This window comes from Macrobrachium nipponense, chromosome 3 (genome assembly GCF_015104395.2).
Source record: "Macrobrachium nipponense isolate FS-2020 chromosome 3, ASM1510439v2, whole genome shotgun sequence".
Taxonomy (NCBI): Eukaryota; Metazoa; Arthropoda; class Malacostraca; order Decapoda; family Palaemonidae; genus Macrobrachium; species Macrobrachium nipponense.
Window position 1 is genome coordinate 129,043,780 of NC_087202.1, and position 25,324 is coordinate 129,069,103.

General features: G+C 42.8%; 1 protein-coding gene across 1 annotated transcript in view; it reads right to left on the minus strand.

Moving 5' to 3' along the window:
* Positions 1 to 503: 503 nt before the first annotated feature.
* Positions 504 to 25,324, minus strand: part of LOC135222054 (copper homeostasis protein cutC homolog) — a 121,390-nt gene continuing 96,569 nt past the window's right edge. The window contains exons 5-6 of the mRNA XM_064260196.1: positions 14,273 to 14,443; positions 504 to 690 (exon numbers count right to left, since the gene is read on the minus strand). Of these exons, the coding sequence (XP_064116266.1) occupies positions 579 to 690; positions 14,273 to 14,443 (283 nt within the window). The 3' untranslated portion in view covers positions 504 to 578. The remainder of the gene's footprint in view (positions 691 to 14,272; positions 14,444 to 25,324) is intronic.

A 25,324-nucleotide genomic window follows, 5' to 3' on the forward strand; every position in this document is an offset into this window, starting at 1 on the left:
TTTAAAAAAACAACAATCATGAATAACCAGCATAAAAACCAAATAACTCTACAGTATTACCATACCTTAACTGTCCTAACTGGCAGCATTACGCTTGTATTATATTGGAATGCACTACTTATGTGATAATAATTCCATCAGTAAGAATATTGTCAGTCCACTTTTGAAAGATGGCATCAAATAACTTAAAGAGAAAATATGATACTTATAACTAGCTGTCAGCAGTCATTGAGAGCTTCTCCTTAATACATACATGTAATATTTCCACCAAAAAGCGCTTCAGTCTGCAATGTGAAATTACCAAATTGGTACTTCCTTATTCTATGGGTTTCTCAATGATTTAAAAAAAATATTAAAGCTATAGTGTGTGCCGTAGGTATTTACTATGCCTTGAATCATGTACTACATAGAATAAGCAATGTACTGACTCAATTCAGTAGGAGGCTTGGCTCTGCTTCTCCTGTTATGAATACAATACCTGGAAAGATTAATAAAACTACACAGACAAAATAGTGATGTATTTAAGTTTCAACAGGAACTACTGCTATGGACGTATGGAAAGATGGCTGATATTTGATTCAATTTAAAGCTTCCTTAATTTTTTCCACTTCCTCTTTGCAAGTCACCCAGATTATGCAGTCATCATTCAAACCCATCTTTGGTCCACACTTGTCTGATGAGCCGACAGTTCTGAAACAAAACAAAAATTATATTAAGAACAGATATCAAACCATAACAATTTTCAAAAGTCTGAGTAATAAAAACATGCACAGCTCAAATAAATGGCAACCTCATAAGTGGAGAATGAATGGATAGTGGACTGGCTTCTGTTTGAAGCTGATAGTGTCGATTGGGATAATGAAGAAAAACTGAAGAAACTAGTGAAACTGCTGAAAGTGTTTGAAAGAAAAGAAATTGAAAGCAAACGTAAACAAAATTAAGTTAACAAGATAAATGTAAACCAAAACTTACAAAGAGAGTGCTGAAAGTTAATGTAAACAAAATGATAATTTTCATGATAAAATTATTTGGATACTAACCTACTGTTAAAGTTAGCTTAAATCTTCCTGCCACTAGGTTTGATCGCTTCAAAAAAAATAATAGCGCTTGGCTAACCTGTAGGACTGTCTCTGTAATTACCTGTTTCCCACCAGATGATGCTAGTGTAAGGACAATGCCTTTCCCTATTTTTTATTGTATCTAATCATCAAGCCACGATGTTCCTTTAACCATACTAAAGAGCATTCCGCAGCCTTTTTGCCGATGTATAACTCATGTAATTTCATTATTCATATATCTCATTATCTTTAAATGTATGTCTCCGAGAAAACATAAATCCTTCTAGCCCAGACCCAGTTTCTCTCTGTTCAGGTAGGATACTACATATCCATCCACAGCCTCCTTTATAGCTTGTGTTTACCTATTATAAATTAGTAGTACCCAGCTACCTGTCTTACTCTCTGGCCCTCACAACTGGTGACTTTCTGGAGTCGGTGATACAGCGGTTTAGGCCCAGCCTTTAACAAACTAATTACGGCCGCTCACCTCAGAGAACTTTTAGCGGGCTTAATATGGCGCCACAGTTTAGGTCTCTGAAAGCTCTACTCCGAGGACAACACCGATGCCATTATGAAAGCTCCATTCCAAGGACAACACCGATGCCATTAACGGACCCATCACGGCACAGCTTCCAAACATATTTTGGCCTTTTTCGAAGACGGGCAGCTGGGTGCTAGTCAGCCAACACAAAATCAGGCGGCTGTCCAGAAACATCCATCCGACGTTGCAGCCTCCTTTGTCTCAACCGGGGGACGCCAGATACCTATTCGACTCGCCGAACTTGCGGGCCTCCACGAATGGCGCACCTGCGAGTCCTCAGGCAACCCCCCCAATGCCGCTGCTTTACCCAGGGTCCTCCTTTACCCACCCGACGTCGTCGCTGCCGCACATGTGGGCCTGCTCAGCTCCCCCTGATGTCGCTGCTGTGGACCTCCTCAACACCCCCAACACTGCCTTTACTCCTGGGGCTCGCTCGGCCTGCCTGACATCACTGCCACATCTGTGGACCTGCTCACCCTTCCGACGCCGCCAGTAGTCCTCCTCAGCCCACTGACACTGCTGCCACACCTGTGGGCCTCCTCTGCCTGCCAACACCACTACCTGTGGACTTCCACAACCTGCTGACACTGCTGCCTCACCTGTGGTTCCGCTCTGTCCACCGGACACCGCTGCTGTGCTGGGGACTTCCTCAGCCCAACCTACCCCACCCCCGCACCTAGGGGTCCCCACGGCCCATCCCACTCTGCCATCGCACACACCAGCTCTCTCCGCAGTCTTGGTCTTAGTTGCCCTTAGTCGACAGTAGAACCCCCCAGGCAACTGCCAGGGGAGGTATCCAGCAACACTGAAGGACTACATTCGATAACACCCCACAACAAGTGTTACAAGGACACGGGGTCGCCTCCTGCTTCCAAGATATTTTTCATCCAGTCATTATTCCATAATCATTTTCTTGGGGGGGGAGTATTTGTAAGGACAATGCTTTTCCCTTTTTTTTATTGTATCTAATCCTCAAGCCGCGTTGTTCCTTTAACCATTCTATAAAGCATTCTGCAGCCTTTCCGCCAATGTATAATGCATGTAATTTCATTATTTGTATATCTCATTATCTTTAAATGTATGTCTCCGAGAAAACACAAATCCTTCTGGCCCAGACCCAGTTTGTCTCTGTTCAGGTAGGATACTACATATCTGTCTGCACCCTCCTTTATAGTACCCAGCTACCTGTCTTACTCTCTGGTCCTCACACTAGAATATTCATGTTCTTGTCAGAATTCTTCATGACCACACACTAAGATGAAACTTCTCATTACTTGGAATGAATCTCACCTACTATTAAAGTTAACTGTTAAAGTTAGCTAACTACCACACTGAATGAGGACGGTGTGTTAGTGTGGCCGCAGAAACAATGTGCAGCCAAGCAAACTCAAAGCTTTTTAATGAGGAGAAAAAAAGCTTCTCAACATTCTTGCCTGTTGTGTTATATCCACAATACAGTATTTTTATTTAAGGGTAGCCAAGAAAAAAGCAATATTACATCACAAAAGGAGGAAAATTAGAATTCACCAAAGACTCTAAATAAAAAAAAAATTTTTTGACAGGAAAAACCTATTTTTCGTAGTCGCTGTTGAGTCCTCAAAGGATTTACCCTCCATGGTGTGTGCCAGTGCCCCATGGTGATCAGACTAATATCAAAGAAACATCTTTTAGCCTGGTCTTGTAGATGGGTATTATGCCATAATGATAAACACTATGACAAGTGATAAGAGTATAATGGACTCAAAGACAAGAAGGCATTTTATCTTGTCTTCAGCGAGGCTGGACCCGGTTTCCTATGCCAAAACCTGTACAAGTGACTGTTGCACTTGCACATCAGCCATCTTGTTATATGCTCAGGCTGGTTAAAAGACCGAAATCCATTACTGTGTTGGCCAATGCAGGATGTACCTTTACCTAATCCCATGGTTTTTCATCAGGGAAGTGGGAAGGTTTTGAGGACTCTACGAAGATTACCAAAAATAGGTTTTTTCCTATGCCAAAACTTGTTTTTTGATCGCGCAGTCGCTGTTTCATCCTCAAAGGAGCATTACAAAGAAAATGACAGGCGATGAAGAATTTAAGCTCAACATTTTTCATCCCAAATATCTCAAAGTTTTAAGATTAGTAAATCATTTCAGATCCAATGTCAAGTCACTAGTTTTAGTAAAAAAGATAACAAAAACACATAGGATATACTTTTAGCATAAAGTTCTATGGTGACTTACCTAAGTATGCTGGGTATGGTTGCGACCTTTACGCACCTTCCCCAGCGACAGTCAACATACCCACGTCAGCACTAAACATACCACCTACTGATACACAGTGTATTCGAATTTGTTCCAGCTCATGGCAGTAGTGTTTTAAGAATACTGACTCTGATGACCACCCAGTCCATTCAGAAACTTCTTCAAATGATACATTTCTGAAGAAAGCCAATGATGTACTTGCTTTCCTGATATCATGTGATCTAGGAAAGGAATGTGGGTTAGCCTTTTTAATGAGGGACACTAAAATTATTCTTAGCCCTTGTAGATAGAGTGGTTTGTTCGTGCTAGGGTGTAGGAAAATTGGACCTGAAACATTCGCCATGACCTCTAGATAATCCTTAAGTACTTGAACTGGGCATAATGTTTTGTCTGCTAAATTGAGTTTTCTTATAAGAATAGATTTCCTCTTTAAAGGATTCTCATTCTTGGCCAAGAATGATGGCCCAGGGGATAACAATAACTGGCTATCAGCAGTTTGTGGGGGATATCGTCCCCATCTAAGAGAGCCCAATTCACTAATACGTGCTCCTGATGCTAATTCTACCAGGAAGATTGCTTTTTGAAGCATGCACATGGTGGTTACATCAGGCCCACTGACTTGAGGAGTACATAAAAGTCTGAGTAAGTACCTTATTCAGGGACCAAGTAATTGGAAGTCTTTCGGGAGTGGGTCTCTGTAAAGAAAAGGACCGCAAAAGGGAAGTGACAACTTCTATGTTGGAATCAATCCCAAATCCATAAAGCAAGGGTTCTGTTAATGCAGCCTTGTATGCTATCATTGTTGTAACTGCAAGATGTTTGTCTTCAAAATTCATTAGTGTTTCTATAGAAATCTCGATTGGGCTCTTCTGGATAAATCTAACTATATTCTCCATACGGACTGGCATTACTGGATAGATGATGTCCGTAGTTTTTGCACTAGGTACCTAGCAAAATTGGGTGAGTAGTTTTCACGGTATATTATATTTAAAAAATCCCCACGTGAAGGTCTCAGCTTAGAAAGGAGGATGCGTAAACGACTTTCCCTCCTACTTTCTGGGATAGTACAGTGGATGGTAATGTAATTGACCTCTTCGTCTGCTGTTGAAGTAGTAGGAACGAATGCCTGTTTGACAAATTTGGGGCTATTAGGTAAGCTGTTCCTTTGAAGGTTAGGGGCTTATTCAAAACCTTGAAAATCTGGGACAATGGAGGAAAAAGATATATCGTCTTCCAGTTGTTCCAGTCCTCTAGGAAGGCATCTCTCGCTATTGCTTGATTGTCCACTTTTGGGGACACATATACTGGGAGTTTGTAATTCTTGAATGTGGCAAACCGGTCCACTTCCAGTTGTAGAAGTAGGTTGTATATTATTTGAAAGGAGTGGTTGTCCAATGACCACTCTGTTGAGGCTGTCGTATTCCTTGACAAAGAGTCTGCTATTACATTGAGAGACCCTGTAAGGTGAATCGCAGACAAATGCCACTTCTTTTCCTGTGCCATCTGAAGAATGGCTAACATTACCATATTGAGAGGAGGTGAGCGTGATCCCAATTTTTTTATGCAAGACATTGCAGTCGTATTGTCTAGGACCAGCAGAATGTGTGTCTGTTCTGGAGGTTTGAGTTTCTTTAGAGACAAAAAGACAGCCATCAGCTCTAGGAAATTGATATGACAATTCCTTAGAATAGCTGACCACCTCCCCACTACTGACGATCCTCTCAATGTCCTCCCCAACCTGTCAACGAGGCATCTGTGTGTATTGTTACTTTTACAGATGGAGGAGTCAGGGTGACCTGTTTAGTCAGAGATTCCGTCTGTCCATGGCCGAAGTATCTCCCCAAGTTTGTGATGCATTTTGTGAGATTTGTCTCCCATCCTTTTTCTTGCATGTGACATCCAAAATTTGTTCACGTTTTTCAGTTGCAACCTGAGTATTGGATCTGTTATAGATGCAAACTGTAGCAGACCCATAATGTGCTCTAATGGGCTGTGTCAGGAACCTTTTGAGGTTTTTCCTTATTCTGTTCTGAGTTTTGAGATGAAGATACAAAAGGCTGTGAACCATATCCTAACACATTCCCAGCCACTGAAAATGTATGCTGGGTGTGATGCAGGATTTTTTCCTAATTATTATAAAGCCTTTTGGCTGGAGTCTGTTGACTACTGTTCCTAGGTTTTTCAGGCACTCTTTTCTTGTGCCTCCCCAGACTAACCAGTCATCTAAATAAGCTATCAAATGTATTCCTTCTTTCCTGAGTTTCTGAACAACTACTGTCACCAATTTTGTAAAGATTCTCAGGGCAATGTTTAGCCCGAAAGGCATGACCTTGAATCTGTATGTACTTTTTTCTATCTGGAACCCTAGGAAGGGGCGGAAGGGAACGGCAATAGGGACTTGCCAATATGCGTCTATCAGATCTATAGAAACTGTTCCGGTCCTTTTTGGAATGACAGAACGTACTTGGGCAATGGTAGTCATTCAAAACTTTTGGCAAACAATGTGTTTGTTCAATGTTGACAGGTCGAGGATCACCCTTCATTCTGAAGAATCCTTTTTGGGAACACTGAAGAGATGTGCCTAGTGAGGAATGTAAGAATGTTTCCCTATGGCTCCTTCTGCACGTACTCTTTCATACAGGGGTCGGGTTTTGAAAGGTGGAGGGAGGTGAGACCATTTCCACCCCAGTCCGTTGATTTGTTTGTATGGTGTCTTTACGTTGCATGGAACCAGTGGTTATTCAGCAACGGGACCAACGGCTTTATGTGACTTCTGAACCATTTTGAGTGAACTTCTATCACCAGAAATACACATCTCTAACCCCTCAATGGAATGCCCGAGAATCGAACTCGCAGCCACTGAGGTGGCAGGCCAAGATGATACCGATCACACCACTGATGCATTCCCCAGTCTGTTGAGAATAATGCTGTATCCCCAAAGAAAAGACTTCCTTGTGAAAATTCTGAAGTCAACCCCCGACCAAAATTCCTATTGGGATCCCCCATTCCTCTGCCTTTTCTCTTATGGGCATTCCAGGTGTTGCTTTTTCCTTTTCCTCTCTAAGCTGGTTTTTGGACCTTGTGAAAAACATACGCTTTTTGCTGGGCAGGTTATTGTGCCTTTTGAGGGTGCTGTCCCTTCTGACTACCTACCTGCATATGGGGAGTGCTATTGGAAGTGAAAGAAAGCCTATATGATTTTTTATCAAAGCGTGCCTTTTTTGGATTTGGTAAGGAGAAATTTCTGGTTTTTTGTTTCCTAAAATCTTTTCCCAGTAGAGCATACACTGTGCAATTTTGCTGACGTGCTTGCTCTTTTATTTGAGTCACAATAGACTCCTCAAACAGGTCTCGGCAGAAGGCATTAGACTATAATAAGGCAGTCACATTGGGAAATGACTTGTTGGAGTTCTCAAGTACCTCCATTTGCGCTTTAATGCTTCCCATAATGTTCTCATAAGGATTTTAGCCACAACAGCAAAAATCATCCTAGATTCTTCCTGAAGCCTTTTTGTGGCTACTTCTAACAATGAGGAAGTGGTTAAGACACTAAGGAGGTGTCGTCCTAGCACAAAACTCTGATGCTGATGTACCCTCTAAAATCCTTCTCATTGGAGAACCAAATTGCTAAGTTGCAATATCTAGGGGGAGTTTTTTCCTATCAAAGGGAAGTTGAAGCGTTGCCCATTCTTCGGTGGAGTTTTCTGAAACTGGGATAACCGAAGCAAAAGGTATTAGTTCTGCCAATGGTTCATGCTTTCTGGTTATTATATAATTTTGATAATGTGTTTTCACATGGTTTATGATTTTAAATGTGAAGGGGCAGAAGGCTGGTGATACATGGTGAGCCACCTGATTCTTGTTCATAATGGAAGTATAAATTTCTGTCCTATTTAACTGGTGGATAGTTTCATCTACAGCTCTTAATTCCTTTTGAGGCTTCTCCACATCTGGCACAGGTGGTATCAGGCACCATTCAGTGTTAGGAAAGGCTGTCCTGTCCTTAAATTCAACATGTACTACTTCTATCATGGTCTTTCTCTCATTAATAAGATAGTACTTACCATCCTGAGAGAAAATGAACATTGAGGCATCTCGCCAAGGATTATCAACATCAGAGTAGGATTTTAGAGTCTCTGCTAGATTTTGGTCATAAGACTCATAACCGGGACTGGCCACTTTGTTGGTTCCTGTTGGGTTTGCTCTTAATCTTGTTTGGGCAGATTTGGTTTCAACTCTCTCCATTCTATTGCAAGATGCCAGACGTTTACATTTTGGTGTATCATGCAGTATGTCCATTATCTGTTGCCTTTCAGCAGCAAAAGCATCTTTGAGGTCATTCATTATTTCCTTATGGAAGTGATCTAATACCGCAAATTGTGTATTCTTTTTGGGGGGAGCTTGCGAAACCTGACTGTGTATCTACAGCCGAGCTGCAACTGTCTGTTCCCCAGGGGGCAGAAGTTTCTATTTCCATTGGGTTCAGGTGGATCCTTATATCCCTTTTTGGGGGAAGGATCCTGATCGTCTTCTGAAAGCTGCATGGGAGATTGACTTTCTTTTACAATCTTTTTCCCAAGGCTGATTGACATCTGTGGTCCCTGGTCCTTCTAGTTTCAGCAAGGTTCTTTCGGTATCAATATCTACCTCAAAGTCTTTGAACCCTTCACCTCTAGGTGAGGATTCCTCTAATTCCTCCTCAGGATGTACCAATGGGGTAGTGGTGACTGATATTGGGTTTTGGCCCAAATATGGAGCGTCAGAGAAGGGTTTAAATATATGCTGCTGGAGTTTTGCTGGATAGATATAATCTTCCCCTTTCTCGCCTTTGCTAAACCCTAGAACCCATCGAGACAGTCTAAAGCAAGCAGTTTCATCTTTAAAGCTTGCTGCCAAGAGCTCGCTACAAAACTTGCACATATCAGGCAACCAAACAAATTTGTCCTGATCATTACAAGGACTATGTCTATGGCAGGTGGTATGGGCAGTGACCACTGGCAAAAATTGCACCGAGCAACCAGCTACAGCACACCTTAATTGAGGGTCATTTTTCAAGATGGCCCTGTAGTGAAAAAATCCAGGTTATTAGAAAAATTTTATTTAGTATAAATTATTTTTCAATACTGGAAAACCATAAATATTAATGAGTAGTAGATATAATTTTATAAGTCAGTTTGACTACAAATGTACATTTCTAGTACATACTGTAAAATATTTAGGTAATTCTACATACTAACTCCACATGGACTGTAAGGAATGGTCCCACTAGGGACTAGGGACTGGGGCTTCAAATGTCATTTTTCTGTTCCCAATACTAGTCCCTGGGGGTAAAATCAACCCCCCAAAAATAATGGTTAAATTTCAGTTATCAACTTAATTACTTTTAGAGAATTGTAATTTTCATATAGTAAATACTCAACACAGAGGTATTACCTAGATCTGCCTAAATCCATGTTAACTCAAACCTTGAGGTTTAAATTACCTTTGAAGCCTTGTTTATTTCTATATTACTTAAACTTAGCCCTTATGTATTGGTTATGTTTAGGTTTTAATTTTAATTACAACACCCAATACTATTCAAGTTAGTTTACGACTAACTCTATTTACTATTCTAAGCAAGTTTTCTATAAGGCTTGGGTTAGTATCCTTGGTATAATATATTCTTACCAAATAAGGTTAGGTTTTTACTTATTACCAATAAGAATTTAATATGTAGCCAAATTGCATAGTTAGGCTACATAACCAAGTTATTATTTACTCTGTCAAGTAATTTTTGAAATTTTTAATAAAGTGGTGTTTAAACCCACAGACTCATACATATACACATATACATATACATCCATATACACACACATATATAGGCTAGGATACTTAATCATAGCAAAACAGACATTTTTGCTAAGCCTCGAATAGTTTTAGCATGTTATATTACTGATAAACTAGCCTATATAAAACTATCATACCAACACTAACCTTCATGTTAGGTTATTTTACCTTATAAGTAAATCAACACTTACTCTCAGCATATCTTAGAGTAACTAATTAGAATTACAATTTCAGCACCAAATTCAACATGTTACTTAAAAACCACCACTTAAAATGTAGCTCCGAGTTTTAGACTACTATATTACATTTGACACCTGTTGCCAATTTGACTAGCCATAGAATACATATTCTAGGCTATCAACTTTGACTAATAGTATTAGTAAAGGTTCACTACTTAACACTAGGAACTATCCTGCTTGGTTTATTTTGGTCATACTAAATATGGTAAAATAAAACTAAAATGGCATAGCCTGTTCATCTACTTGTAGGTACTTATCACCAAAAAATTAGGTTAAGTACTTTGTTAGGGTTATTTAATCATATTTCAGATATACTATCTTGAGGCGGCCATACACATATGCGACTGGCATGCTGATTTCATAGCGACTGGCACGAACCGGTCAGTCTTTATCGTGTATGGGGTCTATTGATGCCAGTCCTGTCCCGTCGTCCTTTTAGCATGTTGAACTGACTGGCGCGTCGCGACTCATGCTACGGGTGTTGGGAAGGACTGAGGCAAAGTTTCAACATGTACAATGCCTGTATGAGTGAGTACTCCGACTCGATCACCCTATTTTCTTGTGGGAGTCGGGTCAGTACTGCTGTTGTGATAAGATGTTGCAGTCAGTCAAATATTTATCTCACGATTTCATTCGTGACTTTTTGGACCATTACAGAGCACTTCCGTACTTGTGGAAAATACGAAGTCCGGATTATTCCAATTAAGTAACAAGACAAGCAGCCTTTGAGCGATTACTGGAATTTTGTAAAAAAATAGATAAAGATGCAAACAGCTCTTGTTAAACCCAAAATTGCTTATGAGTGATTACTGGAATTTTGTAAAAAATAGATAAAGATGCAAACAGCTTTTGTGAAACTTAAAATTGCCATCCTTTAATGATATCTTTTGACTAATATAAATTAGTTTTACAATTAATTTGTAAAACATTTTAAAGGATAAATGTAGCGATAAAAACATTAACATTCTTAAACGACTGTGAATTTCACTAGTAAAACATTTGAGAGGAAATATGTCCATAGTGATCCATTCCACACCTTTTATCGATATTGAAATTCATTCATCTCCAGAGTCAACATAGATTCCTGTTATAAGGAGTAAAGAACGTTTAACAATGATACATTCCATATCACCTTGAGAGAGAGAGAGAGAGAGAGAGAGAGAGAGAGAGAGAGAGAGAGAGAGAGAGAGAGAGAGAGAGAGAGAGATTCTGAAATGCAGTTACACCTTTGGGTAGGTTAAATAAAATGGAAAATCTGAAAAGCTTATTGTATATTCAGAGGTCCTCCTAAACTATATGAATGTATTCCGTTACACGATTACTGTACCTGAAGCAGTAATCAAAATTAGGAACACCCCACTCATCATCATCTTTAAAGTCAATTTTCTTAAAATAATTTCATTAATCCTTCCGGTTATTTTCCTTCCTTAATTATTTGCATTTAAGTCATATGGTAAAACCTCTCTTTATTAGCCATGGTTTCACCCATACTTTACGATTTTTCTTGCATATTTCATGCTCATATTTGTCTTGCAGGAGTGCTACTATTATCATTATTGCACTTATCTTCCTTTTACTTGGTGCCATGACTTAAAAACACTCACTATATCAGGACACTACAGGACTGAAAGGAACACGGCCACTGCATATTAACTCTGCCCTCTCAAAATATGTGTTGAGCAAGTCCTCTGCGTGTATGGGCAATACCCAAGTGGACTGGAGCCCACGCCAATCCCGGCAGGACAAACCCTATGCCAGTCGCGTATGTGCATGGCCACCTTTAGGCTACAGGCTAGCAATAATAGCCATTCCTAGTCTAAAATTACTTGTCCTAAATCAACTAGGCTACTACCTCATGTAGGCTACTGCCTAGGAAATTGTAGAAACCGTTATCTGAAAAGATTAACTAAATTAATAATACAATATGGAGTAGTTCTGTAAGGAAGACATTCTGGCGAATGTTCACCCTTCCACTGTAAAAAGCCTGATGTCCATATGTCCTCTCTTTTCTTCCAGGAACTAAAACGTAGAGCATTTCACACCCTTTCTTTTGATGTATATATATGTCAGGAATCCATTCCCTCTGGAATCCATTCCCTCTATGTTAAATTATTCATGTATTTTTGTCTGTGAAGAAACACATTCACAGCGGGGGGCCTGTCCCTTTTTGTTTATGTTTGTTCGAGCGTGCATGACGGACACTACGCTTCCGTCTTGCTCGCCGCCTTATGTACAGCCTCATATGCTGAATAAAATTAGTTTGCTTGCTCTCCTCGTCTTACTCAGTCCTCAGTTCTTTAGGCATAAAAAAAATGATTTAAAAACACTTCGCATTCATAAAGGCTAGCCTGGAACATGTATTGTGCTGATCACGTGCTCTAAACAACAAGGGATGGACAAAACAAAACACTAGTTTCCTTACTCATTATAAAATTTTTTTGTTCCACAGTTTTTAACCTAACTGTTTACTACTATGAGATTCAGAGCCTCTGTAACGAGGTTTTATGGACTTTGCTCCTTATCAAAGCATCGGATGTAGCTAAAAGTTTACATATGTATATTTTACAATCACACACAAATTTTGTCAGCATTATCAATAACCTAAACCCGATAGTTTTAACTTTTATAGAGAAAAAATTATCTAGCCGACGCCATGGCCAATGATTACGAGCCAAGAGTCAAAAAACATTCATTACGTAAGCAAGGTAAACACCTTTTGACGAAATGTTGCCCTGCCCATCCACCAGACAGAAACTCATTCACCTTTTTCCATCAGCTATGAAACCCAAAGACTTTATGAATGGCGGAACGATACATAGATGTGGGTGGGGTATCTGTGCTAGCGTAGTAATACTACTGTAGCAGTAGTGCTGCAACAGTAGTAATAGCAGATTAATACATGAATTAAACGTTTAGGCCAACTGCTGGGATCCTTGAGGATCATTTAACACTTCTTACAACTATTGAGAAATGAGTTTTCATAGCCAGAAGTTAAATTTTCTAATCCAACAATGCCCATGATAGCCTTCAGTGTTATCCTGAATTATAACGAGGCCAAAGTGGGTGGAGCCTCATGAAGTCTTCATTCTGACGATAATTATTGGTGAAGGTTTAAAGCCAAAATACGGAACCGGCTATTTTTTTTCAGTAAATAGGTAGATAGCCAATAAATAAAAATTGCTTGACATTAGGTATAGCAGTTATCAAATCAAGCTTGTTTACTATGTTTTTGAAAATTACCAACTATTCCCTACATCTTGTCAATCTGATTGTGACCTATAAAGTAGACTGTAATTTCTTAGGAAACTTATTTTGGGAGTTAGACTAATAATTGAAGTGTTTTTGTATTTATTAACATATTTTGTTGGTTTGTTAATAATGACAATCATCAGTGGAGAAGTTTCAGAGTTCATAAAGGTGTGCTGCTTTGCTTGTATTTAAATTTGTATGTCATTGTTGCCAGAGGTATAGCCTTCGTTACGTATGGCCAATCATCCATCGAGAAAGAGGGAAGAAATGCTGTCATAAGTTACGTAACGAGTGCGTTCAAAACCTTTTTTCTGAGTAAGTTGGCCCATCTTCAAAAAAAGTCACTTTTACATAATAAGTACCAAATTTATTCAACCTACGTAATGCAGAATACAGTCAAAATTTATGTGTAGATATAATGTGTATTCTGAATAAGCCTTATATTTACGAAATGCATAGATAAAAAGTTATTACGAAAAAACCTGTTACGGAGGCCCTGAATATCATAGTAAATCTTAAAAATAAGCACTTAACTTTCAACTTTCAGCAATTCCATGCTTTCTGGAGAATGATCTCGAAGAAAAATTTTCAAAATAGAGGAGCACTGGCTGAATAGACTTTCGTCTGTGTTGACCATAGAAGTAACGGATTTTGGTCTTTTAACCAGCCCAAGCATAAAAACAAGATGGCCAATGCTCATGCGCAATAGTCACTTCTACAGGTTTTGATGTAAGAAACTGGGTCCAGCCTCGCTGAAGACAAGATAAAATGCCTTCTTGTCTTTGAGTCCATTATACTCTATCACTTGTCACAGTGTTTATCATTATGGCATAATACCCGGCTAAAAGATATTTCTTTGCTATTAGTCTGATCACCATGGGGGGATGGCACACACCATGGAGGGTAAATTTTTTAGGATGAAACAGCGACTAAGCTAGCAAAAATAGCAACTAAATACTATGCAGCTCTCAACAGGCTTGGAAATTTTTTTTAAAAGTACTTTTCTCATCTTTTGATATTAATCCCTGACAAACTTAAGACTTTGACAGCAAGTTTGCTTCTTATGAGGTAGGTACTTAAGACATTAGGAATGCATAAGGAACAGAAGCTAACCTCTGGATTCTTGCTGATGCATGAAACTCTTGAGCATTGGTCACTGATGAAAGCAAAGTTACATTGCTAGACTTGATTCCAGCTCCCGCCATGACTGATATACGGCCCTTTGATGCAGCCACTAGTTGAGCAATATTTTCTGAGCCTTCTACAGCACTGGCCTGTCCTCCACTGTCAGGATAATTAAGAAATTTAAGAGTAAATAACAACCAAAGTAAATACAGTGGACCCCCATATTACATTCTCGGCATTCATGGACTCATGTATTTGCAGATTTCTCTATGGACCATACCTACCCCATTATTCATGGGAAATTCACGTATTCGTGGTATTTTTCTATGAGAAATATCCACAAATTACTGTATTTACAATCAGTTTTATGATTAAATACACTTTTTCTGATAAAACTATTAAAAAAAACCAGGTATAAGCATTGTTAGTGGGTTTTCCTTAAGGTTTAACTAACAAAATAGGCAGTATGGAGGAGTTATGAAGTTCCATTTGACAACGTCTGTGTGTGTGTGAGAGAGAGAGAGAGAGAGAAGAGAGGAGAGAGCGATCGATAGAGAGAGAGAGAGATGAGAGAGAGAGAGAGAGCGAGAGAGAGATGAGAGAGAGGAGAGAGAGAGAGAGAGTGAGAGGAAAAGAGGAGAGGAGAGAGAGAGGGTGTAATTGCTGTGTGGATAGTTAATGACTGAATTGGTTGTTGGTGGGTTCTGGGCTGTCTGCTGGTCCTGTTGATTGTTAGAGTTCTGTGTTTTGAGTGTTTTTGAGTCAGTCTTTGGTGAGAGCTGGTGAGAGTTAGTGGTGTCGGAAGCAGTTATTTGAAGAATTGGAAATTAGTTGTTTTTTGTGTTTTGTTTTGTTGTATAGTTGCTGTTAAGTTAGTGTTTTTTTTTTGCTTAGAGTTGTTGTGCCTGTGCTGTTGTGTTGTTTGTGCAGTGGTCTTTTGTTGTGTTTTGTTGTTATATGTGATTTTTTGTGTTGTTGTTGGTATTTCTGTGACCTCAACCAATGGACAGCACAGGATAGCCCGGTGTATCTGGAGTGTTGGTAAGTACATGTGTTTTGTGTTGTTTTTGTTTTTGTTTTGTTTTTGTATAGGTGTAGGTCAATTGTCCTGCGTGTATTTGTTGTGTAAAGAAGAAAGTGTGACTGAGGGGGGTGGATTTTTGGCAGGTGGATCGTTTAGGTTAATGTGGGGAGGGGGGTGGGGATTTTGCACTTGTTTTTTTTTTTTTTTTTTTTTTTTTTTCTAGCTTGTGATCCCGCCACATTATTTTTTGGCGCCCGAACAGGGACTGCTGGTGCGGCAGCTGCAGGGCAATTGGGTAGTGAGTTGCTTGATTGATGGAGAAAGTGAGGATGGAAGGGTTGAAGGAGATAGAGAGGCTGAAGGAGGAGCTGAGGTTGGCGAGGGAAGCTAAGGGAAGGCTGGAAGTAGAGAATGAGAGGTTGAGGGTAGAGTGTGAGGAGCAGAAGAGGGAGTTAGAGGAAATGAGAGGAATGTTAAGGAGTGCGAAAGTGGAAATGAAAGAAGAGGTGAAAGGAGCGGAAGAGAGAATGGTTGAGAAAATGGATTAAAAATTGGGGGTAATGATGAATGCAGTGCAAGAGATGATGCAGGAAATGATGAAGGAATTCGTGGGAGAGGGAGCTGTAGGAGGTAGGCCCTACTGGGTCTTGTGACAGGCCAGGAGTGAAAAAGGAAGCAAAAGAGCGAGTGGATGAGTGTACGAGTGAAGAAGGGGATTCGGTTGTGATAGGTAAGGGAAAGAAGGGGAAGACACAGGATAAGGATAAACCTGAGGACAAGAATAAGAAAGTGGCTGAGGAAAAGAAGAAGACTAAGGGAAAGAAGGTTAGTAAGGGTGATGGACAGGATGAGACTAGGTCAGAATACATTGGGGAAAGGGCTGAGAGTAATTTGGATAGCGGTGAGTGGAAACAGGTAAGTAGAAAGAAGAAGGGTAAGAAGAGCGTAGTCAGGGGTATGGACGTGAGTATGGAAGTGGATTCGCTGTATTCGGAAGAGGGAAAGATGGGTCAGAATGGAAGTAGCGAAAGTGAAAGTGAGAGTGAGCGGGAAGTACGAAAGGCTGTGTATATGAGAGAGGTACCCCGATGTGCACAATACGAGGAATATGGTAGTAGGGACATAGGGGACTTTTTTGAGGAATATGAGAGGTATTGTGAGGCAAAGTATGGGGATAACAAGAGGGTCTGGGCAAGAGAGTTGGGTAACTTTTTGACGGGATTTTTGTTGTACTATATGTGATGGGGGTATTGAGTGTAGGGAATGTGCCGTATGAGAGTGTAAAAGCTAGGATTGTAGAACAGGCAAAGAGGATAAAGAGTAGTGTTAGATATAGGAGAAAGCAAGATTTTGAGGAGGCAAGAATGAATGTTGGCGAGTCGTTGTCGATGTATGTCTGTATGTTAGAAACATTAGCCAGGAAAAAGTTTGGGGACGAAGGGATAAATGAGTGTAAGGAGTTAGTGCGAAAGTTGTTGGCGACTGTACCAGAGAGTGTATATGAGTTTATAAATCTGAAACGTAAGGAGAAAATGCGATGGACGAATGAAAGGTTAACCTCGAACGACATTTTAGAAATAGTAGAGGATTACGAGTTAGATAGGTGTATGAAAGAGAGTAGAAGTGTTAGTGTTAGGACTGAAGTAGCTGAGGTTGTACCGGAGTTTAAAAGCTATAGGGAGGCAGTTTTGGAAGGGCCAAGGCGAATGGCAGAGCGAGTGGTAGATGGGAGTGTTAGAGCAAGTAATGTGAGTGTAGTTAGCCCTAAAAGAGATAGGAGTGCGAGTTTTGGAAGAGTAGGGTCAGTTAGTTGTGAGCGAGATCAGTGTTATAGATGTGGTAAGCCAGGACACAGGAAGAATGAATGTCGTTGGGCGTTAGGAGCGTGCTTTGGGTGTGGGCAAACAGGGCATTTGGTGAGTGAGTGTAAGAGATAGGGATATTAAATGTTATAGGTGTGGACAGGTAGGGCATATAGCTAGTGGATGTCGGGGTACCCGTATGAACATAGTTTGCGGCAACTGTGGGAAGAACGGGCATTATGCTAGGATGTGTAAAGAACAGCGTGCGAAATGTGTTGAATGTGGAATGGAAGGTCACGTGGCGAGTGTGTGTAGGCGAAAGAGGATGAGTCAGGCTGGGAGTTCGGGAAACTAGGTGTTAAGGGGATTCAGTTGGGTGGGTCCTCTAGTGTGCGGCAGTATGTTCAGGAGAATTCGACGAGTGAGTGGTTGAGGGTGAATAAATGTGAGCCGAGTGTCAGTGAGCAAATGGGTCTGGAAGATCGGCAGTTAGTGTTGGTTGAGAATGGAAGAAAGCGGAAGAAGGTAAGGAAAGGGAATGAAAGGGAGAAACGTGAGCTACATGACAGAGGGGTTAGTGTTAGGGTAAAAATGATATTGTTAAACTACAATAAAGTTTTGTACATACTTACCTGGCAGATATATACTTAGCTATAGTCTCCGACGTTCCCGACAGAATTTCAAATCTCGCGGCACACGCGACAGGTAGGTCAGGTGGTCTACCTTACCCGCCGCTGGGTGGCGGATGTACGAACCACTCCCGTTTGCTTGTCAGATTTTTCTCTTCCACCTGTCTCCTGAGGGGAGGCTGGGTGGGCCATTAATCGTATATATCTGCCAGGTAAGTATGTACAAAACTTTATTGTAGTTTAACAATATCATTTTTGTACATGAACTTCCGTGGACAGATATATACTTAGCTGATTGGCACCCTTGTGGAGGGTAAGAGACAGCTAAATAATACAGGTAGACGGGAAACAAGTAATGTTGTAGGATATAAAAACCTTGGTTCTCACCTTTTCAGGATGAAGACTTCATAGATACTGTCTCTGAGTCTGCATTGCCTGGAGAGCTACAGCTAGGACGTGACCTGATGCTGAAAGACTCTCGGATCTACCACTGGGATATGTGATCCCCTATTGTGGTAGAATCCAAGTCGGATCCTGTTAGAGGGACCTTGTCCACTTACCTAACAGATCCTTACCACTACCTCTGCAAGGAGCCAAAACCCACCAGACCACCTAACCAAAATACAAAGGGTTAATATTACGACAAAAAGAGGTGCATCCTGCAACCTCTTTCAGACAACCAAAAAACACCAATATAAAATATAGGGTAACATATAAAAAATTTACACAGGATAAGTTTCAGCTCCCTGCCCCAGCACCAAATCCGCCGATACGAAAGGACCCAAGGCGAAGCATTTATCATATGTGATTTTTACATCACGTAGGTAGTGGTTTGCGAAAACCGATTGGCATCTCCAAAAAGTCGCCTCCATCAAGTTCCGCACAGACATATTTTTTCTGAATGCAAGCGAAGCTGCGATGGCTCTCACCTCGTGAGCTTTCACTTTCAGTAGTCTAAAATGTTCTTCCTTACAGGCAACATGTGCCTCTGTAATAAGGCTTCTCAGAAAAAAGGAAAGAGCATTCTTCGACATGGGCCGAGTGGGGTCCTTTACGGAGCACCAAAGCACATCTTGATTAGCCTTAAGTTGTTCCTTCCTCTTAAGGAAATACTTCATAATTCTCATAGGGCAAAGAGTTCTTTCAGGCTCTTCCCCTACTAGAAAAGATAAACTACGAACTTCAAAGCTCCTGGGCCAAGGGCGTGATGGGTTTTCATTCTTTGCAAGGAAACTTGGAAGAAACGAACACACCATAGAATCTTCCTTAAACCCTACATTGCCCTCAATAGCTTGGAGCTCACTCACTCTCTTAGCTGTAGCTAGGGCCAAAAGGAAGATAGCCTTCTTCGTCAGATCCTTGAAAGAGGCTAAGCCAGGAGGTTCGAATCTAGACGATCCAAGGAATTGTAGAACTACGTCTAGATTCCAGTTCGGTACTACATGAGGACGCTTAATGGTTTCAAATGATCTAATAAGATCATGCAGGTCCTTATCATTGGATATATTTAAGCCTCTATGCCGAAATACCGCCGCCAACATACTGCGGTATCCCTTAATAGTTGACACAACCAGATGACATTCTTCTTTGAGGAAAATAAAGAAATCCGCAATTTGGGTCACAGAGGTACTGAAGAGGAAATGTTCTTCCTCTTGCACCAACGTCTGAAGACATCCCACTTTGACTGGTATACACGCAAGGTGGAAGGTCTCCTCGCTCTTGCGATTGCTTTAGCAGCTGTGCTGAAAAGCCTTTTGCTCCTGACGAACTTTGGACAGTCTGAAGCCAGTCAGACTGAGAGCGAGGAGATTTTTGTGGTACCTGTCGAAGTGGGGTTGTCTGAGTAGATCGCTCCTTAGCGGGAGCGATCTTGGAAGGTCCACCAACCATTCCAGTACCTCTGTGAACCATTCTTGGGCCGGCCAAAAGGGAGCGATTAAGGTCATTCTCGTTGAATCGGACTCTACGAACTTCTTGATGGTTAGCCCCAGGATCTTGAAGGGTGGAAAAAAAACGCGTAGACGTCGAGTCCGCTCCAGTCTAGAAGAAGAGCATCTATGCTAATGCCTCTGGATCCGATATCGGAGAGCAGTAAGGATCCAGCCTCTTGTTCTTTGATGTGTGGCAAAGAGGTCTATGTGTGGCCTGCCCCATAACTTCCACAGGCTCTGGCATACATCCGATGAAGGGTCCACTCTGTGGGAAGGACCTGATCTTTCCTGCTGAGGAGATCTGCTCTTACATTCCTTTCTCCCTGCACGAACCTGGTGAGAAGCTTGATTCCTCTTTCTTCTGCCCACAGAAGAAGGTCTCTTGCTGTCTCGTACAGGGAGAAGGAATGCGCCCCCCCTGTTTTTCCTGATATATGCCAGAGCTGTAGTGTTGTCCGCGTTGACCTGCACTACCGATCTTCTGACTTTGGGCTCGAAAGCCTTCAGAGCCAACCACACAGCCATCAACTCCTTTCTGTTGATGTGCCAGGCTACCTGGTCCCCCACCCAGGTACCTGACACTTCGCTGGTTCCCAGAGTTGCCCCCCACCCCGTGTCCGACGCGTCGGAGAACAACACCAGGTTGGGGGTCTGGGATTGAAGAGACAGTCCCTTCGCAAAGAGGTTGGGATCTGTCCACCATAAGAGATGTTTCTTGACGTCCTGGGATAACGACAGGGAGAACGTCAAATCCTGAGAACGACGACTCCAATTCCGATGAAGAAAGAATTGGAGCGGTCTCAGGTGCAACCTTCCTAGGGAAACGAATTGCTCCAGCGAGGAGAGCGTCCCCAGCAGGACTCATCCACTCCCTCACTGTGCATACTTGTTTCCCTAAGAAGGTTGTTACTCTCTCGAATCCTCGGGCTATCCTTTCCTGAGAGAGAAAAGCCCGAAAACTCAGAGAGTTCATCTGTATCCCGAGATACACACACTCTTGCTCGGGAATTAGTGACGACTTCTTGAAATTGACGAGAAGTCCCAACGCCTTCGTCAATTCTAGAGTTACTTGTAAGTCCTTCAAACAACGATCTTCTGAATTGGCCCTGGATATCCTCACCGCTTTCAAATGAAGCCATTGAGCCACATTCCTCAAAATCCCCGTGAACACTTGAGGGGCCGTCGAGAGGCCGAAACACAGAGCACTGAACTGAAAAATTTTCCCCCCCATCATGAATCTGAGAAACTTCCTCGAGGAAGGATGGATCGGTACGTGGAAGTAAGCGTCGCTGTAAATCCAAGGAAACCATCCAGTCCCCTGGACGAAGTGCTGCCAGCACTGATGAAGGCGTTTCCATCGTGAACTTCTTTTCTACGAAGAAGTTCAGGGCGCTTACGTCCAACACCGGTCTCCATCCCCCTGAGGACTTCGGAACTAGGAAAAGGCGGTTGTAGAAGCCCGATGAATGATGGTCTGTCACTAGTTCGATAGCCCCCTTCTCCAGCATCTGATCTACTGCTAGATGGAGAGCTTGATTCACGATGGGGTCTCTGTACCTGGCCGTCAGTTCCCTTGGGATGGTCGTCAAGGGAGGTCTTTCGACGAAAGGGATGAGGTAACCTATCCTCAAAATAGAAAGGGTCCAAGGATCCGCCCCTTTTTGGGCCCAGACTTCTGCAAACTCTAAGAGTCTGGCACCCACCGTTGTTTGAAGGACTTGCAAGTTATTTGGGGGCTTTAACAGACTTGGCGAAAGTCTTACCCCTTCTTGAAGGTCTACGACCTCTAAACGTAGAGGTTCTTGATGAAGGACGCCCCTCGAAAGGGCTTCTCCGAACACTTGGCCTTTTTATCCTTCTTAGCCTTGGTAGGAAGGAAGGGCGAGGTTTTCTTGCCAACTGTGCCAAAAGGTCCTGGGTGGCTTTAGCCGAAAGTGATCTCGAAATGTCCTGCACTAGATGTTTAGGGAACAACTGAGCAGACAGAGGAGCAAACAGCAAAGAAGACCTCTGGGCATGGGAGACAGACTTCGTTAAGAAGGAACAATAAACAGACCTCTTCTTCACAATCCCGGCCCCATACAGGGAGGCGATTTCACTCGCTCTGTCTCTTACCGACTTGTCCATACAAGACAAAACACACATGAGATCTTCTGGCGAAAATGACTCTGGCACTTCAATTTTCTTGGCTAGGACCCCCAACGACCAATCAAGGAAGTTAAATACTTCTAGCACTCTAAACATGCCTTTTAGCATGTGATCCAATTCATTCATTGCCCAAGTCATCTTAGCAGAGTTAAGGGCAGTTTCTCCTTGTCGAATCTACCAGCGCCGAAAAATTCGAATCAGCCGAAGACGTAGACCCAATCCTAAGGACTCTCCTGTTTCGTACAGAAACCAGCGCGTCCTGATAACTTCGAAGGAGGAAAAGCGAACATCGTTTTCCCCGCTTCTTCTTTGGAAGCCATCCAGGAACCAAAACTCCTCAGTGCCTTCTTCATTGAAAGAGTTGGCTTCATCCTCACACAAGAAGAACTCTTCGCTGTCTTCGCCGTTGAAAAAAAGTGAGTGAGGAAGAAGGAGGAGAGCCGTAGGAGTAAGGGGAAGGGAATCCCCAAAAACTTGCAAAAGTAGCTCTGTAAGCTTCTTGTAAGAAGACACAGCAGCAGAAGTGTTCGGTTCCTCATCCGAACCTTCTAGGACGTCTTGTCGAGGCGAGCGCGGAAGATCCTTAGGTGACGAAGGGATCCCAGTAGGAGTTGAGCGAGAGGTTGGAGAACGCCCTCTCTTAGAAGAGTTCACATCCACTGGAGAACGATGAGAAGATCTGGGTTGTCTACAATGAGACTCCCTCTTCGAGGTAGACGGAATCTCAGCCGAAGGAGAGGTAGGGCTCCTACTCCGAGAATCCTCGGAAACCTCCACAGGGCGCTTACGAGGAGGCGAGCGCCTACTAGGCTCTTTGCGCCTATCCTGAGCAGACGGCGGCTGCCAGGAGAAGAGCGCCTATCGGGAGCAGAGCGCTTGCGCGGCTCTCCATACCTGTCCAGTTGAGTACGATCAACGGAAGTTCGACTGGAAGGCGAAATGCGCCTACTAGGAGAAGGCTGCTTGCGAGACTCTTGACGTCTAAGAAGAGGGTAACATTCAGGAGAAGGGCGCTTCAAAGCTAACGAGCGCCTACCTGGAGAAGGGCGCTTCCGAGATTCCTGGTGCCTACCAAGAGACAAACGGTCAGGAGTAGTGCGCCCTAGAAGCGGGTAGAGCGCCTACACGGAGAAGGGTCGCTTGAAAGACTCTTGTTGTCTGCCCCGAGGAGAATAATCAGGAGTATGACGCCTTAAAAGAGACGAGCGCCTACTAGGAGATCGATGTGCAGTAGGCTCTTGGCGCCTACCTTGCGGGGAGCGGCTAACAGCAGGCTGTCTATCATGCACACGACTCCTACCAGACTCTTGACGCCTGTCAGGAGAGAAGTCACGATCCGGCACTCGAGGAGAGTGACATCTGGAAGAAGAACGCCTACTTGTATAAGGGCGCCTTCTAGGATCTTTGAGGTGCTGAGGAGAAGTCTCACGCGAGGGAGTTGAAGAAATAGCGTGATGAGCAGGTGCAGTGCGCTTACCGGAAGCGGGAATCCAATCTGGAGAAAAAACTTCTTTCTCCATAGAGCGTCCTACCGATGTTAGGCGCCTTGAAGTCGAAAGAGAGCCAGGAGAGCGAGGGCGCTCACGTGAGCCCCTACCTTCATACGAAACCTCCCCATATGAAGGAGAATGCCTAAAAAGAGGAGAACGATCCTCTGAAGAGCGGCGCCTAGATCTCTTGATCGGAAGAGAAACGTCCTTCTTCCTACGTGATCTAACTGCTAGAGAGTCTGCTAGCGCCGTGATCTGAGCTTGAAGTCCCGCGAGTACTCTCGTAGGGAAGAATCTTGTTGTTTTTCCTTCCTCGGAAGCAAGGGCCGCCGATCGAGGGAGCGCGAGGAAGAAGAACGATCACAGGATTTCTTGGGTTTCTTCACCTCCAACGACGATTCTTCCGGGAAAACTTCCGGACTACGAAGCCAAAGGACTGCAGGCTCCAGAGGGAGAAGACGAAGAGGATAAGCATTGGCTTAGGAGCTCCTTCTTGTAGCGATCCAAAGGGTCAAGTCTGGTAAGCGTACTTCAGGATCTGCCGAGGGGACGCCTGACCGGTGGGGGTTCTCCCTAGCCCTCTTGCGACTTTCGCTTTCCTACTCCACTGGAACTGGGAGTCTGGAAGAGGTCTAGGCCTAGAGGCACTAAGGAGCCGGTCAGACGCACCCTCCACAACACTGGGGACACTGCACTGATCACTAACACTCTCCTTACCTTCCAACTGACGAATCTTCTGATCCATAGAAAGAATCGTGGCTCTCAGAGCTGCCGCCTCTGAAGGCGAATCTTCGGCTTCGGTGCGGGGAGCAGGGCTGCAACTTGGGAAGAAGGTTCTAATTCTACGTTAGTATTAGGATCCACATCCAACTCACTCATTCTAGATCTACTAGAACTTCTAGAGGAAGCCTTACGCACTCTATCACGTTCCAACTTCCTAACATAAGAAGAGAGAGCCTTATATTCTTCTTCATTCAATCCCTTACATTCACTACAAGGGTTAGCAAAAGAACATTCATTCCCCCTGCATTTCATGCAAACCGTGTGAGGGTCTACCGAAGCTTTCGGCAACCTCACCTTACATCCTTCACTCACGCAAACCCTAAACAAAACCGAAGTTTTAACTACTGAATCTAGGTCAGACATCGTTAAAGAAAATCCAAATCAAAATCAAACCGGTCGAAATAATCAGCGTATGCCAAGCCAAAACAAAGCGAATACGTCACCAAAAGAAAAGTCCAAATTAACTCCAAGGCAAGCGAGAATCGAAAAACTATCGAGAGGAACCGACAACAGTTGTTATCGTTCCCGCGCAGAGAAAAATCTGACAAGCAAACGGGAGTGGTTCGTACATCCGCCACCCAGCGGCGGGTAAGGTAGACCACCCCGACCTACCTGTTGCGTGTGCCGCGAGATTTGAAATTCTGTCGGGAACGTCGGAGACTATAGCTAAGTATATATCTGTCAGGGAGTATATATCTGTCAGGGAAGTTCATGTACAAAAATGGTGGATAAGGCATGTAATACAGATGACTTTGAGGGGAGGAATGATACATATAGCGTGTGTGGGTTTGAATTGACAGGGTTTAGTGAAGTTTCACCAGGAAGGGAATCAGGTAGTAACGGATGTAGTTGGCAGAGGTAAGAATGAGTCTCTTCAGGAGTTTGGCAGGAGTGTAAATGAGGTAAGTGATTTGGTGGCAGAGTTACGAGAGATGTTCGGACAAGAGTTAGAAGGGGTAGATGAGATAGTGAATGGGATTTGGGGGATGGTAGTGAGGGAGATAGTAATGGTAGTCTGACTGGAAGTGATCTGGGAGAAGTTGATGGCAGTGTAACTGAGAGTGTGTATGAGGGCCCTCAAACAAGATCCAGGGGACCTGCATCTGAGCATCCGTGGGTGTTGCGGAAGGCTATTTAGTGTGGGTGTTGTGAGTGAAAGGAGATGTTGTCAAATGTAACAGGGGAGGAAATATGGAGGAGTTATGGAGTTCCATTTGACAACGTCTGTGTGTG